The sequence below is a fragment of the Gymnogyps californianus genome, chromosome 11 (genome assembly GCF_018139145.2).
Source record: "Gymnogyps californianus isolate 813 chromosome 11, ASM1813914v2, whole genome shotgun sequence".
NCBI classification, from domain to species: Eukaryota; Metazoa; Chordata; class Aves; order Accipitriformes; family Cathartidae; genus Gymnogyps; species Gymnogyps californianus.
The window spans coordinates 7427005-7445816 of NC_059481.1; the positions used below are offsets into that span (position 1 = coordinate 7427005).

Below are 18812 nucleotides of genomic sequence, written 5' to 3' on the forward strand. Positions count from 1 at the left end.
GATGTATTTAGCTGGGAAAAAATCAGACAGATGAATCATGGATTTTATTGCTTATTGATTGATTCTGTTCTGTTGGGAGATACAACTTGCTAGTTGTATTACTTTCTAAAAATACAGTTCAAATCCTGTAGCCTTTAATTCTAATAATTTGATAGAAGTATCTGTGGAATTGCTCACACATCTAAGGGTTGTGCTCTGATTTTGTTCAGTTTGCTTATTTTTTTTATATTCAGTAAAGGAAGAACTGGTAAACAAACTTCAGTTATGTGCAGATTACAAAGAATGTATCTCCTAATTCAGCCTGTATACAAAACTGACAACTTTCAATAGTGCAGTATGTTACTAGAGCTTATAGCTTTTATGTGAAAAATCTCACCTGTAGAAATTAATTTTGTTTCTGGCAGAATATTGGGGCATGGGAACGATAATTTTAAGGTGCTTTATGGAATTATTTTCCAAATTGTAACTACATTGAGTGCTGTATGGTTTGTTTACATAGAAGTATGGTTTGGGGGTAGGTAGGACAAGACATCAATGATTACAAGTCAGACAGTTGCTAGCAGCTTGTTTTCAGCTTGATCTATATATGATCTTTGATTATTCTCGAAGCAAATGCATAATACACATGATGTTTAATATCATCAGCCAGTAGATGATGCTGTTGAGTATATAATAACCTAGATTTGGAATCTGAGAAAATAGGACAGGACAGAAAAGTTTTAAGACAGTGAAGTTGTACAGGGGGAGAAGAAATACTGCCAAATCTGGAGATCTACGTTGTCTAGAAAGGGCCAGTGGCTTTCAGGGTTTTTTTATTCTGTGTTCTAACAAACTTTCAAAAGCCTGTGTCACTACAGTCTTTCTTTAAACTGGTTTGGAATTGGCTGTTTGCCAGTAATAATGTTTTTTTATTATTTAGGTATCTGGATAGTCTGATTGTTGACTTTGTTTTCTAGTGGTGCAAATATTCCTTCCCTCTTCATCTTCCTAGAAGAGCCACGTACATACTGCCGCTATTGCATTATTGACAGTCACAAAGGAAGGTGATAGTCTAAGGCATACTCATTCATTTATTCATTTTTTTTTTTTTTTTAACGTGGTTCAGAACTTTGTTATTCTTCTGTTACTCTTGGTAGGCAGGAACAAATGGCTAAGTTTTGTATTAGCTGGAAAATGAGAGATACGTTTTATCTAATATGAAAAATAATTTATGTCATAATTGAAATCTTGCAGAATAAAGAAGATCTCAAATCTGGAGAACCTAAAAAATCTTGATGTTTTAGATCTTCATGGAAATCAGGTACAGTACAATAACTTGGTTATTTATGTTTCTTGTGTAGACATCATGTATTTCCTGTGTCTTTTAGAAAACTAATGCTTTTTGAAAGGGAACTGGTAGCAAATTTTGCAACTCTTGAGGTCAGAGAAATCAGTAAATTAATAAAGTAACATCAGTGTGATGTTACTTTGAATCTTGGTGTCAAGTCTCTTGTACTTTCAGCATTGTACTTCTGGAAAGTTATGGTGATTAAAATGCTGAGTCAACTGAGCGTACTGGCACTCACAGCTACAGAATAGTAATCTAGCATAAGTAGTTGTGGTGTAGTAACAGTCTTAGAAGTCATAGAAGAATTTAAGATCCTATTGATTGTTGTGTTGTTTCTAGTATTGGTGATCTTACAAAGCAAGATCCCTTACGTATCTGTAGAAGACTTAAATTTGTACAGGAAAAAGCAGAATGGGTCCAAGCTCTTGATTGATTCATGCTTCTGAATGGACTTAAGTCACCTGATGTCTCTTCAGTTTCCCCAGTTTGAGACTAAGCAGTCATTTCTGTTTCAAGTGGTGCATAAGGTTTTAGCTGTAGTACATGTATGAGGAAGATTCTTGTTTAATGGGTATGTCGGAAGCAGTATGGAATATTAAGGGCAAGCCGGATATAGTATTCTTGTGTAAAATAAATTTAGAACACATGTGATACAGAATGTTCCATAATTGAGCTGTTTAAAACAACACATGGTTGTTGCGACTATATAAGACCAATGTGTGAATTTTCAGGATTCCTGTTCTGACAGTTTTGACGCCTTACCGATTTCTGTGTGCGTGTGTTCTTTATTCTACAATTGCTTGACAGTGGGGAATGGGAATGCTTTTTTAAAAAAAAAAAAAAAAGAAAGAAAAGACAAGCTAGCACTATGAGTTATTGTTATATGTGATGCAATAAGTTTGTGGCTTCTTTGAATAACATTAGTCCAATAGTATGCGTGTTGTACAGTGGCAGAGGCAGTGTAGGACCAGATAATGACATTGCCCTTGGAGTCTTAGAGGGACTGTATTTGGAGATGGCTAAGTGTTTGTGTAGTTATAATCCTTTTCTTATTGCTGTTGTAAGTTTGGGGTTTTTTTTGTTTTTGATAAAAGTACTTGCAGACTAGACATGCAGCTGTGCCAGTCAGCACACTTCTATAGCACAAGTGGAGGAATCACTAGTGGAAATGAAACATAGATCATGCACAACTCTTACAAATGATCGTGAAGTAGATCTGATTTTTTTTTTCCTTAATTTTTTTCCTTCAAGTATCTGTACAACTCCCTCTACATTAATGTAGAACTTTATTGGGAGTTTTGGGCATAGTGCCCAACTGACTGCTGCTATATCAGCTTCATAATAATAGGCCTACTTTGGTCCAGAGAACATAAAAAATTATCCTGTATCAGGAGTTAAATATTAAATCTCTGGAGCACAGTAACTGCTTTTGTTTTTCAGAAAGTTTTAATCATAAATGTGCATGTGAAGGGCACAAATGTTAGGAAAGGGAATGAATTGTTTTCTGCTTTTTTTTTTTGTAGTTTTAGTGTATTTTTCATGGAAAGACCAAGTAAAGACTATGAACTTCTCTTCCATTAATAAATTATCTTTCTGTTCTTTTCCAGTTTAAAGATATGCAAGTTTTCACATTAACATTCTTTTTTTCCTGTCTTTGAGGAATTCAAAATTTAGAACACCAATCTGCAATACATACTATTAGTTATTTTTGAAGGCATAAGGGAAGAAATGAAGAAGAGAAGAAATGCTGAGTTTGAGACATATCAGCTTAGTGTACTAGTGTCTTGTTTTGAAGTCTGGGTTTTTTGTTGTTTTTGTTGTTTGCTTATTTAATAATGGATGGGGGGGGCTCTGTCTTTTAACTTTATTTAGATGTGTGGGATCTTTATTTAGGGCAGCCTTCTAGTCTGTCTTAAACGGTATTTCTTCCACATCGTAAATTTCTCAAGAACAGACTTCAGCCACAAAACTGGTTTTGAGAACTTCAAAATATGTGTTCCAATATTCCAGAACATAGCAATTTAAACAACAGATCAGTAGAATTAAAAATGAAGTGTTGGTATATAGTTCAAAATAGTGGATTCTGATCATTGTTCCGTTGATATAATGTCCTGTCTCTAACATATACGTGATTTTTTTTTCTTTAATTCGGTACAGATCAATTAGAATCAAGAATGCAGAAACAGAATATCCTGCTTGTCAGTAATAATGAAAAATAGTAGCAAATAGGATTTGCTTTGTCTTAATAAGCTCTTGATACCTCTGTTTCCTTAGATTGCTTGTGGCATTATCCTGCACCTAGTTCTCAGAGGAAAGTCAAAAAATCTACAGTAAATCTAGTCAGTTTTATGATTTGGAACCAGCGATGGGCAGCAATTTTCCTTTATCAGGATGGTTCTTATTTCAAGTAAAAAGTGTAATGGCACTTCTGTGGTGTGCATCACTTATGTCTTCTTTTCTTATAACTATGAAAAAATGTAATTCACTTCTGGTGTACAAAAGCGTCATTGACTGCCAGTGTAGTATGAATATCTGTATTTGCTGTGTGAATATGAGATCTCCTCTGGACGTCATTTTCTGTTGCTCACTTCCAGTAACTGTGGAACACACTGTATAGGTTACTTAATGTTACCATCTTTTCAGTCATACTCTGTTTCTCATGCTTACAGATATTTTTATGGTACTTTTGTTTTCATTTTACATTCAAAGTTGTGTTTCTTACAGATGTGAGAAATTATTTAATGCTGTGTACATGGGAAACAGTCTTGATCCAGCACAAAACTTTAAGGCTATTTTCTAGAAAAGATAGCTGTCTTTGTGGTATCATCTATATCTTGTTGCCAGGAATATTTTCAGGATTTTCTTAATGTGATATTCTTGGGCCACAATGCAGAATTCATACTGTTAAAGGCACTACTCAGACTTGTACACTTGGTTTTGCATTTATTTTTTGATTGTATTAATTCAAAAAGATGTCTTTGTGTTTTTGAAGAAAACATTTGTAATTTTACTACAATGACAGGTTTTGTAATAAGTTACTAGAAGGGGTTTTGATACCAGACTCTCCAGGAAGAAATAATAGATTCTTTCAAGAAAGCTATTGATAAGCTAAAACTTGGATGTAAGTTTTACCTGAATGCTGTCTGCTCAATGAGCAAATTGTTGCATTTACTGTAATTGGCCTGAAACAGGGATGACATAAATGAGTATATGTCAAATGCTATGAAACAAGACAGCCTCACCTCAATGCTTGGGAAAGGGATGGAACAAATAGTCCTGGAAACCATTTATAAACATATTACAGCAAGAAGGCAACCAGGAGTACTCACCATGAATTTACGTAGGAAATGACATTTTACAACAAAATGACGAGCACAGTGGATGTTTTTTATCTTGAATTTAGGAAGGTATTTGACACTGTCTCCCATTACATCTTTAGAGACTAAATTAAATTAAATTTGGACTAGATAGATGGACAGTGAGGTGAAATGAAAACTGGCTGGACTGCCAGGCTCAAAGGGTTGTGATCAGCAACCCAAAGTCTAGCTAGAGGCCAGTCACTATCGTTGTACCCTAGAGGTTGATACTAGGTCAATACTTCTTAACATCTTCATTGATGACCTGCATTATTAACAATGCAGGAAATTGGAAGGAGAGCTTTATACATGAGATGGTTGTGCTGCCATTCAATGGGACCTTGACAGGCTGGAGAAATGGGCTGAGAGAAATCTCATGAAATTCAGGAAGGGGAAATGCAAAGTCCTGCACTTAGGGATGAATAACCCCCTGCACCAGTATGGGCTGGGCGCTCACCAGCTGAAAAGCAGATTTGTAGTAAAGGACATGGGCCGCATTAGGAAGAGTATTGCCAGCGGGTTGTGGGAGGTGATCCTTCTTAGGATCTGACCAGGATACCTGAACTTAGGGGAGTGAGTCCAGCAAAGAGGGACAAAGGGACTGGAGTATCTCTCATGAGGAGCAGCTGAGAGAGATGAGATTTGCTTTGCCTGGAGAAGAGAAGCCTCAGGGAGTTCTTATTGATGTATATAAATAGCTGATGGGAGGGTCTAAATAAGATGGAGCCAGGCTTACCTCAGTCGTGTCCAGCAAAAGGACAAGAATCATTGAGCATAAACTGAAATACAGGAAGCTTGTTCAAACTTAAGAAAAATGTTATTGTCAGGGTGGCCAAACACTGGGGAAGGTTGCCAAGACAGGTGGTGGAATCTCCATCCCTGGAGGTGGTCTGAGCCTGACTGGACATGGTCCTGGGCAGCCTGCTGTAGTTGACCCTGCTTTGAGCAGGGGGGTTGGAAGGGATGATCTCCAGAGGTGCCTTCTGACCTCAACTGATGCTCTGATTCTGTGGCTAGGGTTACTTTAGATTAAATTCACTATCTTTTATTTTCCTATTTTCTGTTTTTAGTGGTAGGGGAAATAGAAGAAGAAAACAATAGTAGAGAAGAAGAATTATTTTGAGGATACTAGTAAAGTGGCAATTCTTTATTGCAAGAATGTCCCCTGTAAAGCCATGAAAAACCTCTTTATTGGATGAATGTGGCAGTTCATTAAGCTGTACTGCACTGAATCAACATCCCACTACAGAACTCATTGAACGGCACTCTGTACTTGGGGTTAGGATAGGAGTGTTCCTGTGGTTTTGATGTTCCTAAGTCGCACACATTTGATGAAATTACGCATCAAATCTGTTGGTCTTAGAGCACTTTCTGTGCAGTTTGCACTGATTGCTTCTATTCATCAACTCTGTTACTGCTTGAGAGTGAGGGTTGATTGCAAGTGGCTTTATAGAGTATTTTGGCAATTTATTTGTTGACAAATAAGACAGTTGAATTTTCTTCAGACTTGTTGATTTGTCTGTTTATTTTTATAGAGTCATCCTCTGTGGTTCATATTTTTATATATATTAGAACAGTAATCTATTTTACAGCTTTTTCCATTCTTTGTATTAATGTGTATAGCAGGTGTTTTGACTGGGCCTTTTGAAGTTGCCATGTCGCAGTTAATAGAAGACGAGGACGCGCTTTTTGTAGTAAAGACAGTTCTATTAATGGGAGAATATCTGGTGAGCAGTCTCCATCGCGGTAGAGAATTAGCTGAATATTTGCTGCTTGCATAGAGTTTAGTTGAGATATGAGTTAACTTGCATTCAGTGATTCCGGTATCACCAGCTTTCCTCTGTAGTCAGACAGACAATTCCAGAAGGTGGTTTAACATGTTTGTTAGACTCCAGTAGATGAGAAGAGTCATATAAGTAAAATGCTATCATTTAAATGATATTGCCTGGCAACAATAATATTATTACTACAATAGACTATGGGATAGAAATTGCTGAAGTAGTATTACTACTTCTGAGTTATGATACAGAACAGAGTCTTTCCGTAGTCTTTGGTTTCACGGTTTGGCTTCTCTGATGCTGTTAAATAAAACCCATAAAATTCAATGTAGCAGATTATAGCAAAATCCAGTAAATCCTCCTGATGCCTTTTGGCAAGTCGTTTTACCAGATTGACTCTTCAGTGAATGTGATGTTATGCAATTCTTTCTGAGGACATTGAAGGTGCTCACGTATCTGGCAAGAAGAAAGTATTATTCTCTTAGCTACCATTTTTTTCCCCTTTATGGTTTGTATATGTTGTAGGATGTATTTACAGTAAAATACTAAAATATCTTATGTGTAATATCCATTACATAATATCTGAGCAAATAGTTTTCATTCTTTCTTCAGTAGTTTAATTCACCACAGGAATATTCTAAGGTGCTTGCAAGAATTTTATTTTTTTTTATGTTCAAAGCTATTGTTAATAATGCACAGTATCTCTTGTATGTTACCTGTGATCCAAGGTGATCATTGAATGATTAAATCTTGTGTACAAGTTATATTAAAAGTATTTGAAATGCATTAGACTAACAAAAAAGTTAACTCTTTCATTAGACACAGTAGTTCTATATAAGGTAAGAAATCTCAGCAGTCACTCTCAATATATGCAGAATATAAATACTCAAATAGGATATGGCCAGAATATGAATATTATTAATCTTATTTTTTCAAGAATAGTGCTAGAGCCTAGCTAGAAATTATTTATTTTTGTTAATGTTCATGGAGTAGTAGCAGTTAAGAGGAAAGCTAGATTCCTGTTCTAGTCTTAGTCCCTCCCTCCCTCTCTCTTGGAGTGTAAATCAATCCTATAGATGGAATGCAGATTGTGAAACTTCTAAGACTGGACTGTTCCCAAGAGGTTGGAGGTGAGGAAAAACAGAAGGAGGAAAATTTCATTTTTGTTCACTTTTTGGGAAAGTATTTTGATTTATTTTGGTGCTGGGTCTTTTGGATAATATGGTTTGGTCTGAACTTTGAGACTCTCCTTCCCAAGTGAGAAATGTGCTGGGAACTGGATGTGCTTTAAAACATTGAGGTATAGTATTCCACAATGCTTAATGATAAACCTTGTATGATTTCTTTTTTTTTTTCCAAATCAAGCTTTTAAATGCATTACTACTTAAAGAAAATCCCTTCATGTAATAAAAATCCAAAAGAAGGTTAAAAAAAAAAAATCAATGTACTGCCTAATGAAATACTGCACTCAACGTCTATGCTTTACAAAAAGCACAAAATGTGGATTCCTTTGTCATATTACTACTCTTTGCCTGTTTTCCTACACGATTTAGTAAGGCTCTTGATTTTAATACTACCCAGTAAAAATTTGTAAGAAAATACAGCATCTTAATAACATTTAAGTAAATTTTTATGTGGAGACTCTGTTTCTATGGTTATTAACACGCTAATATGGACATATTATACTACATCATTCAGAGACCCTGCACATGATTGTGTGCATGATATATTTAATGCACTACAACTTACATTTTATTTTGAACTAAACATTTAATTTCTAAATAGTGTGCTTCCAAGCACTCTGAATAGTCTATGGAGAGACCACTGACTGTTGGCTTGATCTTTGCTGTCAAGGTAAATAGTACAAATGGTATATGTTCCATATAAATCTCTTTAAAACCTTTTTATTTCAGGTAGGGTTAAAAGGGACTTTACTCTGTCTTCCAGTGAACTAATGCATTAAAGTTGAGTCAAGTTGAACTTGAATTTCATTCTAACTTGATTTAGAATGGAGTTTATTCTGTAATGCTTTAAAATTCAAAAAGTCATTAGAGTTATTTTTTGTGTTCTGTTTAATTCTGTGAATCATTTTCCCTGCCAGAAGTTCAAGGATATAAGTAAAAGGAAAAAGAAAATGCAACCTGACTTTTCAGGCATGAACTTCTTTTCAATAATGTCGGAAACGTGTCTTAAAAGATGCAACTTATGTGCAGTTTAATTATTGATGAGTGATTGTGTGGTACATAACAATCTTTTCTGAAATAAATCTATTTCGTAGCTAAGTATTCAGACATACAAGCAAACAAGAAAATACAATAGTGGCTTTGTTCAATGTTTACAAGTCTTTGACTTAGTATTTGAAAAAGGAACTAGAAATGGTTAATAATCCTTCTTTATTTATAATTAATACAAAATAGTCATAGATGTAATTTCTTTTTAGTAAAAGAAATATTATTTGAATCCTCTAAAAAGAGGTGATAATGGCTTGTATCTAATCCGCACCTAATAGTACGTACTAAAAGCTGGTGTATCTTCATGTGTGCATGCATAATTGAAACAGAAAATCCAGTAGAGTTAATCTTAAAACTTTGCAAAATGATAAAGAGTATCTCTGTACATTGCTGATGAAATCATTTATCTTTGCGATAGCAGTAAAATGCCAGGATTAGTATTCTACTTTGTGGAATGCTGTAATTCTAGCTACGCAGATATCTGCAGTGGTCTGTGCTCTTCAGGCTAACCATCTGCTCTTGGCTTTGCTTTTACAGCTCTTTCTGTCTAAATATATTCTTCTAAATGGTGATATTTTCTGTTCCTTTTGCTGTAATATTTTTGTATCCTGATAACTTTTATTTTCTGCATATAATACACGTAAGTGGCTGATGCGTAATAGTTTTAATTAGCAGATAAATCAAAAGTTGGTTTAAGATGTTATTTAATTTTGGCTTTGTTATCTACTTTTGTGTGCTTTTTAATGGAAAAATTGCTGAAATACTTTTTATAGCAGCATATTCAAGTCATATGTCATAGACTTATATACATATATATGTGTACATACATGTGTGTATATATATGACAATTACCAACAACATTACGTGTTCTCAAACTGTTAAGTAACAGCTGCCTTACCTCTTCTCCCATTCCAGGAGCTGCTAGACACTTTCTGGAAACTGGCATGGCCAGACTTGTACTGGTCTAAAGCATCAGAAAGTTCATTATCACTGGGAAGGTGTGTGACACTAGTTGCTATCTTGCTTGTCTGCATCTAAGTGCTGTTGGCAGCTTCGAGGAGGAATAGTGTGCCTGAGTACAGGGTATTGAAGGGAGCTTACAGTGGTCCAGCAGATGAGCATTCTAATTGAAAGGGAATTCATTATACTTGTTAATAGCTTTGTACACTGTATCCTTGGATGCACTGGCACACATTTTGGAAGGCTGAAATCTTTTCCACAGGAAAATCTACTGCCTTCTTCCTGCCATGTAGCATGGGTTTCAGTAAGAATATGATAGGAATATCCCCCTGTGCAGTGGCAATACTTTGTCTTCTCCATGATACATTGCTATATGCAAGTCCTGCGTAAATGTCTGGATAGATGCTGGAGGACAGATCCCAGACCACTATGAGAAATAAATAGCTGGATAGAGATCCTTGAGTGGATTGCTGAGAGAAATACAAGCAGCAGGAAATTAATGCAGATTGTGTCAACAGAGCAATAATTAATGCCTTTGTAAAACACGGTTGTGTTTCTAGAAGTCAAAAAGAAAATGAAGGGGCAGTAGCTATGATTACTCTTTTGATTTTTTTTTTTTTTTGGTCACTTTCACCTGAATTGTTAAAATAGGATATTAAGTATAAAAACAAACCTTGGGCAGCTGCCTGTTTACTGTAGTTTAGTTGCTTTGTTTGATCCCTCCGTTTTCTAATCACAGGAAGCCATGAGTTGCCGAAGAAGTGCTGGGGACTGTCAAGCGAATGTGCTGTGTATCCAAACTAAGGATGCTGCTGCTTGCTTTTCTAACTTTTGAGTGTGTCTTTCTGATTCCAGCAATTACCCGCTCATAAAACTTCCTTACCAGTTCCAATTTCAGAATAATTGCTTTCTTCTCCAGAGGGCTGTGGCTGCTCCTTGCCTCTGACTCACAGTAGGTTCCTGTCCTCATGACCTGCTGGAAGGTGTCTGTGGACCTCCTGTAGATAGAGCTGTGAATGCTGCTACTGGCTTTTTAAGAGGCATGAAGGGAAATTGGTACAGAGTTCTGTGATGGCAGGGAGATACGATGCCGTGTATTCTTGTAGCATAGGTACCAAGAGATTCAGATGTGTGTTTTGAGTGCCTTTGCAGACAAATTAAGGATCAACTGTGCACAAAATTTCCCCATTTTGGCATACCATATCATCATCAGTGTCATCTTAGTTTTACGATGTCTTCAAGGTTGCTGCTACAGAACAGCACAGCTGAAGTAACCTAATTTCTGATGGTAAAGAAGTGTTGACTGATTTTACTGTAGTATGGCTAGAAAGATATTAGTGAAGTGAATACTAGTGCTTAATCTCTGGCAGAATGTAGCTTGTTTTGAGCAATTTATGGCATGATTATCATGGTTTAGAAAAATACACAAGAAGCACACAATTGTATTAAGTTGATTGTTCATGTATACTTTTTAAAAAAAAAAGTATGTGCTACATAGATCTATTGTATATATAAAACACAGTATGCATATTAATAATTATACCTCTTTCACAGATTACTAAAATAGAAAACATCTGTCATTTGAGTGAACTGAGAGTGTTAAACCTTGCCAGAAACCTACTAACTATTGTAGAAAACCTTAATGGACTGGATTCGCTCACAGAGCTCAACCTTCGTCATAATCAAGTCTCTACTATAGTAAGGAACAAAACTCTTGTCTTCTCTTTCCTTTTTCTTTGTTTTTAACAAAATGCACTATTACTGTAACTTGTTTAAACCATATCAGCATTTCAGATTGTTGAAATCTTGTGTTTTCCAGTATTGTGTTACTTATGTTGTTCTGCTGCAATACTTACTTCTACAACATAAAGGTGAAACAAGCAGCAATTTATTTTTGGTGTTATTTTGTTTAAATGAGATCACTTGTAGTGATTCAAATCTTGATAGCTCATGATGGTTCTCTGGGGCAGGGGGAAGATTCTGAAGAAGCTTTGTGGTTCTAACATACAAATTTAGATACTTTTCTTCCATACAAGTTTGTTTCCTAGAAACAAACCCTCTCAATTTCTGTAGCTCAGCTAAGCAGTCAGACCATATTAAATTTCATCTCTTCATGAATATTTCTGGGGCAAATGCAGAGAAAATAGATACTGATCTTAAAAGCAGAATTTCCTAATTGAAGCTTTAACCTAGCATTGTAAGTCTTTATGTTCTAAAAAATAAAGCTTTTCACTTTGCAATTTATGAGTTGTAGTTCAGGTATGGCAAATAGATTATTTGAACAAGGGCTTTTTAAAGTAATACAGTTAAGTCTACTTAAATAGCTATATTTTTCTGGACCTCATAATTCCTTTAGTTCTTGGTCTCCTATTGTTGCTGAGTCTTTCCTTTCTTGAATTTCTGCTTCTTGCCATATATGAATTGTTTTTACACTTCAAAAATAAGAAATTTCTGCTCATTGCTGACTCTGTTACTATACCTTCCCGTTACATCAGTTATGTTACCTAGAATTCTCTTCCTTGCTTGTAGCTGCTGCCTTTTCACGCCTCTCAGGTGTAGCTCGTACTTACTCCTTGCTACCTGTTGTCACAAATGGGGAGTCAGCATGAAATTTAAATTAGTGAGTTACAGGCTTGGACTCTGTGCTGTATCTCAATGTTTTAGTCTTTCCTGGCCAGAGACAGTGTTCCAGAAGATGATGTTCTGTTCAGGGAAGTACTTTATTTTTTCTAGTTGTTTGGTTGGTTTGTTTGTTTGTTTTGGTTTTTTTTACCCTGGTTACATTCTAATGGAGTGGTGTTGGGGGGGTGGGGGTTGTTTTTAATTGGATGGTGATTTTAGCAAGTATGACACTAACGCTCCTTTTAGAGAAGGACTCAAATCATATGAAGTCAAGTCTTGGACATGTCATACTGTCTGAAATCTAAAGTAAATATATGTCTCTTTCCTAAAATAAAATCTTTTTCTTATTTTACTGATAGGTATTGTCTTTTTCTCTGTGCGCAACAATGTACATGTATTTCTTTACTTAAATTTGTTTTAATTTTTTTGAAAAAATGAAAGCTGCATTACTTTTGTATTGAAATTCAGAATCTGCTGCAATATGAAATTACTGAAAATCCAGAAACATAGAAACAAATGTATCATTTTATGGAAAGAATATCCAGGATATTGTTATATTATTGCTGGAGTAGTTGAGGGGAGGGTGTTTAGATTTCTTTCCTTTAAGATGAGGTTTAGGTTTTCTTATGGTTGACTGTGTGGGGGGTTGTGTGTGTCATTTTAATCATGATATAGTTATGATGTAGCACTTAACTGCAAAATTTTCACTCTAAGTTCATTAAAAGAATTTGGTTTCTGTGTCTTAGTTTTTGGACAGTGTTTTAGTTACTCAGTTACTATGACAACACTATCATCATGAATCAAGCTTTTTAAACTTGGTTATTCCTTTAAATGAAAGAATCTAACCTCAATTTTAAAAAGTTTGCTGTCCCCAAATAATGAAAAAAAAAATCAATATAATTTAAATCATTTTCTCTTTCAGTACATTTTTTGTGAACCTTCCTTATTTCCCCCACCCACCCCCGCCCGCTCTAAGTGTATTATTCTTGTGTGGGAAAGATGATATTCTCATTTGTCAAACAAAATGAGGTTCCATACTGAACTCCATACCCATTGCAGTTAGCTATATTGAAGAATTCAAGTTATCCAACTAGATTATAGTTTATTTGAGCCATTAAACATATAATCATCTCTTACAATCCACTGGCCTTAGATTAGCAATTTTGGGACCATTTTTTGTCTTTGAGGTATTCATTAGAGACTGGAAGTCCTTGAATCACAAGTAGTTATTTTTGTAAGAATAAACTGTAGTTTGTCCAAAGCTGTAGGATTTAAAAAGGCAGTCCTGAGGCTTGGTTTATAGCAGAATCATATCTTAAAGGATTGGAAGTGTCTTCAAGAAGTCTGACTATTCTAAAGAATAGCAAACAGAAAGAATAGAGGATTACAAAGTGTCTCATATGGCATTAAAAGCACAAATCTATGCATATGATGAATTATGGAATGTCTATTCACTTTCCATCCAGTTGTGAATTAGGGTCCACTGGTAGGAAGATGAACTGTGTTTTTGTTTGAAAGATGGACCTGATTGATTGCTTTGAGGTATTAAAAGCTTAGAAGTTTGGTTTTTTGTCATCTGCAGCTTGATCTTAGACTTGAAGGAGGACTGGTCAAGGTGTTCACCATCTTTTTGCAAAAGAACTCCTGCCCTTTGTGTCCACTGCCCTATATGACTTTATATCAAAACTGAAGTAGCTGGAGGCTTTTTTTTTTTTTTTTTTTTTAAATCCTGCTTGAGGTGTTTGCTGTCACGCCTGTGAGACTTGCAACATATTTTACAGGTCAGCAACATATCATGCTAGTTATGGAAATTTGTCTTCAGGGCAAATTACTGTGTATTCTCCAATGCAAAATTCTTTGATTAGTTAAAATCCTTGCTGCTTAAGAATTACTGTGCACAACCCTATAATGCTTGTCTTCATGTGTATATCCACCTGTATCATGTGCACCCACCCCTTTAAGTATCAGCACTAAGTAGCCTTAGGGACAGAGGGGGTGTCCAGATGTAATTCTGTTGTGAAATCAATCTTTCCATGGTCTGATCTGGGAGAATTCAGAACAGCTCTGAACCAGGAGTCTTGCAACTGCAGACCTGAGGTAGTAAGCCCTGCTTATTGTATACAGAGCTATGACTCTCAGCAATGCTTGTTAGCTCACATTCAGTGTTTCATTAATAGCAGCTACAGGGTTTGTTTAGAGCTGCCTTGTGTTCACCTGTTTGGTGGAATGAACTATTTCTGTTTCTAGAATGCTATGTAGACATGTCACAAATCAGGTGGAGGGAGGAAGGGCTGTAGATTTGATTTTGTGGCTAAAATCAAGGTAGTGAGCCCTGTGACACTTCCCTGTGCTGTAACAGGTTTATGTCCACGGGTTGCAAGTTGGGAGTATGCTCCTTAGTAGGATAAGGAGATGCAGACTTATAAGTGAGGGGTTAGGTGTGCAGTCTGAATGGTATGTGAATCACTGCAGACTGTGCTGTCTGGCCATTATGGATTATATATCATAGATGAAGCTTGCTCTTACTTGATACGTTTCATCTTACTAATATATGAGCTATTTGCTATTTAGAGGGGTTTTCTGCAAAGGTCTTTAGTGGCATATGTTAAAACCGCAATTATTCATTCTGGAAACTCATTCCTTCTTACAAATTTTAATTGTAAAGATGACAGAGTCCTTCAGATCATTCACTGGCAGAAGAGTCATTGCTGTTTGGTATTGCTAATTGCACTGCTGTATTGGACTTTAAAAACCTTATTTCAGCATGGTCACAAAATAACCTTTTTTTTTTTTTTTACAGTGTGTTTATCCTGCAGCTTAAATGCTGAGACAGCACCTTGGCTTATTTCCCAAAAGCCTGTTCAGAAACCAGCAGCAGCCTTATCCTCTTTTCTTTAACATCATTTGCTTTGCAAGTGATGCAGCTTGTTCTGCAGAGTGGATATCTGCACTGAAACACTCCCTTGCAGTCTGCACTAGGGAGAAATGGAGCTGCACGTTCAACAGAAATCAATGTTGCAGCAAGGTTATAGCGTATAGAAATGACAGTATTTCATCAGACAAAGTAGAGAGGTTCAAAAGCTACTTTCAGCTACTGAATTTATGCCTCTATATTTCCTTCTAGAAAGATGTGGATACTTTGCCCTGTCTCCAGCGTCTCTTCCTCAGCTTCAACAATATATCTAGGTAAGGGAAATAGCAGTTTGCTTCCTATCAGTAATTTGAAGTATCCTATTGGAGCTGTATTTCATTAAAATTTAAATTCAAACACTATGAGTGCAGATACTTCCCCCCCCCCCCCAACATATCAGATAACATAATCAAGCTATTGTGTATTTTCTACTTTAAACATAAAAATTCTTGAAAACCTTTGCATTTAAATGTAGTTGTACTATGAGTATTCTACCAAGAAACTTACATTTTTAATTTAAAAATTATCATACTGTTTACAATGATGATCAAAATTAAAAATAGATTTCTAAATATGTTGTTTTACTGTTCAACTAGATATCTGTTAAAGCAACATTACACAAGGAACATATTCTATTTAACATACCATCGCTGTATTTATGGAGCTACACAAACTGCTGAGTCAGATTCTGCTTACAATGATGAGATTATTTCATGCTTGTATTTTACTTGTCCATATATTAATAAAGTCTAAAAGGTATATTAATGGTTATTTCTCTTTCAAACTGGATGACAGAAGCAGAATAGCTCAACTTTCAAAGCAGGGCTTCTATAGTTTCAAGTAACTAAGTGCATTTTTTTATAAATAGATAGAAATGTTTGTCTTCTATGCTTTTTCATATTCATGCTTTTTTGGAGTCTGCATTTATACTAGTGCCAATATTGTAGAAGAAAAAAAAGTGCATTATCTTCAGTTTGGTATGTCTTTTTTTTTTTCTTTTAAATCCCTTAATCACCACCAGCCGCCTTTGCTTAGAATCAAGTAATTTAACATGGGATAGGGGAAAGATGCTTCATGTTCTAATTGCTGGAAATACTGCGCTGTTCTTGTGATATCTGCTTTCTCTGTAAAATGTTATACTTAGTATGAGCTTTTATTGTAATAGCTACTTGAACATTTTAAGTTGACCTGCATTATGCTTTTTGCAGACAGCTCCAACCTACTTGTCTGTGTTCCTTAAGTTCTTAAAGTACCAATGCAGTAGATCTCCTTAAATACTCATGGGTATTAAGCATTTAAAAAAAATGAGAGATGAACTGCAGGAATCTTTAATATGCCCTTCCCTTAATTAATCTGCTAGTGAGGGACTTAGTATTTTGCCTCTTGAATAATTTCCAGAATTGAAACATGCCTTTTGTTTCTGTTTTTCTAAAAAATGTCTTAGCTTGGCAAGAACAATGAGGGGACTGCAGTAGCTGGCTCCCTTGCCATCAGGGAGCATCACTGCAGTCAGTGGAATTTCTCTGTCTTTTTATGTACTTGATATATTTTGTGTAGCTTTCGGACTCCTTTCTCGTGTTGTTTTATGCAAATTCATGTTATTTTTATAGTGTTCAGAGAAGGAAAAATGTTTCAGTTTTTATGTGAGGTTTTTAAAGTAGATTTCTCAAACTTTATGTAATCAGTAGCTTGCTTCTTGGTACTTTATCATGATTGTTGTCTTTTATTCATTGGGACTTCAGTTGAACTATTGATAGATCTAGTCTTAGTTTTCATGTAAGCTAGAAATACTTGTTTAGAACATTCATGCAAATATATAATTTGGTTTTAATTTGTAGTTGGAATAGGTATAAAAATAAAATCTTAATGTCAAACGAAAGACATTGCTCTTCTATAAATTGTGTATACATATGTGGGTAGGTAAGTGGATGGATCAGTTTAACTCTTTGTTTACCAGACATTATTTTAAAACAATCAAATGAAAAATTTCTTTTGATGATCACATTTAGCTTGGGTTTTTGAAATAATAACCTTCTATTGCATATAGCAGTTTTGAAGGCTAAAAAACCCCGTTAATTTCTGACTTTGAGTTTTGTAGTAGATATGTCTTCTAACAGGAAAATGATTACATATAAAAGTATACTCTTGACCATCTGTGTTCTGATACTTGCTTGATACTGTTTGAACTGACTGAAGAAGTTATATGCAGCCATAACACTAGTGAATTGCTGTGCTACATCTGAACATTCCTACAACCCTTTTAAATGATTTTGTGTGGTTTTGAGTCACTTACCTGGGTTTACTGTATGCCATATGGTAATTTTAAAAATTATTTTTTCTAGAAACAGCTGTGTCTATACAACTGACTTTTCTTTTAGACAATCAAATTAATACACAGATATTCTAATTCATTTATCTGTAGGTGCATAGAGAAAACCTGCAAATGGAAACAAACAACAAAGTATACTGCCAAAACCTGGATTTATTTATGTTACAGATTCATTAAAATGTTATTAGTGATCATTAAAAAAAAAAAGTAGCATTTTTGTTCCCATGGAAATGTGCTGCTTCCTATTTTTGTATGTCAGCAAAAATCATTGAGTCTTAAATTGATACATACTGACATATATGAATTAATATTTCACTAAAAGTTTGGGAATGCCTTTTAAAAATTGTCACTATTTAAGGCATGAGAATCTGTCATGGGTTTAGTCACTGGTGTTCTTTTTCCCTCATGCTTCAGAGGCCTCAGAATGCTGCTGCTTTTCTGCAGAGCTTTTAGTAAAAAAGGATGTATTGGCAAGATAATATAAGCTAAAATCGAACGCTGTAGAAGTTGATGCTGATCTGAAACAAAAGAAGTCCCGCTTCTGGCTTCAGCCCAAAAAAATTTAACAGTTACAAACTGAAGTCATTCATACCTGATGGCTGAAGGTAATATATATCTCTAGAACTAGTTACAAAGAAGGGGGAGAAATCCCATTTTGAATTTGTCATGTGGTACTGGGAAGAGATTACAGAAACTTTTCTTCAGGCAAAATATGCCACTGAGATTCAGAAAGAGGATTATTGCTCATATTTCAAAATGTGAAGCCAGGGAAGACCATTTTTTAATCTTGGAAACAAAATACATATTTTTACTGTTACACTGCTTGCCAGGTCAGCACTATGTTGGCTTTTTTATTTAGTAAGGCATGTTGTCTAGCCATATGGAGAAAGTTGGATACAAGCTCAAGGGACATGTAGTTGTTTTTCTTCATTTGGTTGCTGAATTGGAAACCTGAGAGAAGGAATGTTCTTAGCCTAATAAAAACAAGAAAATATCTTTTTTTCTTAGCAGAATGGAAATTTATAAATACATTGTTAAATACATGAATAAAAGCAGTACAAGAGGAATGAAAGGTTGACTGTACTAACATCTGTTTTCATCAATAGTTTAGTGGTTAGAAACCTGGGAAAACCCAAGTTTTCTTCTTTGACTGAATGTTTTTTGAACATACAGTTCCCTCTTGGGTGTTCTATCAGACTATAGCGAGTATGTTGCCTTCCTTCTCTTCTCCAGAGCTTTTCGCCTTTATGGAACATGCTTTAAAAAAGTCATTGGTGCAAACGTATAGAGAAGGAACA

At 35.3% G+C, this 18812-nt stretch overlaps 1 protein-coding gene across 2 annotated transcripts in view; it reads left to right on the forward strand.

Annotated features, from left to right (window-relative positions):
- The window catches only part of LRRC49 (leucine rich repeat containing 49), a 53680-nt gene that overhangs the window by 5812 nt on the left and 29056 nt on the right, over positions 1-18812 (forward strand). For both annotated transcript variants that reach the window (XM_050903583.1, XM_050903584.1), the window contains 3 exons: positions 1234-1300; positions 11207-11350; positions 15399-15460. In XM_050903583.1, the coding sequence (XP_050759540.1) occupies positions 1234-1300; positions 11207-11350; positions 15399-15460 (273 nt within the window). The remainder of the gene's footprint in view (positions 1-1233; positions 1301-11206; positions 11351-15398; positions 15461-18812) is intronic.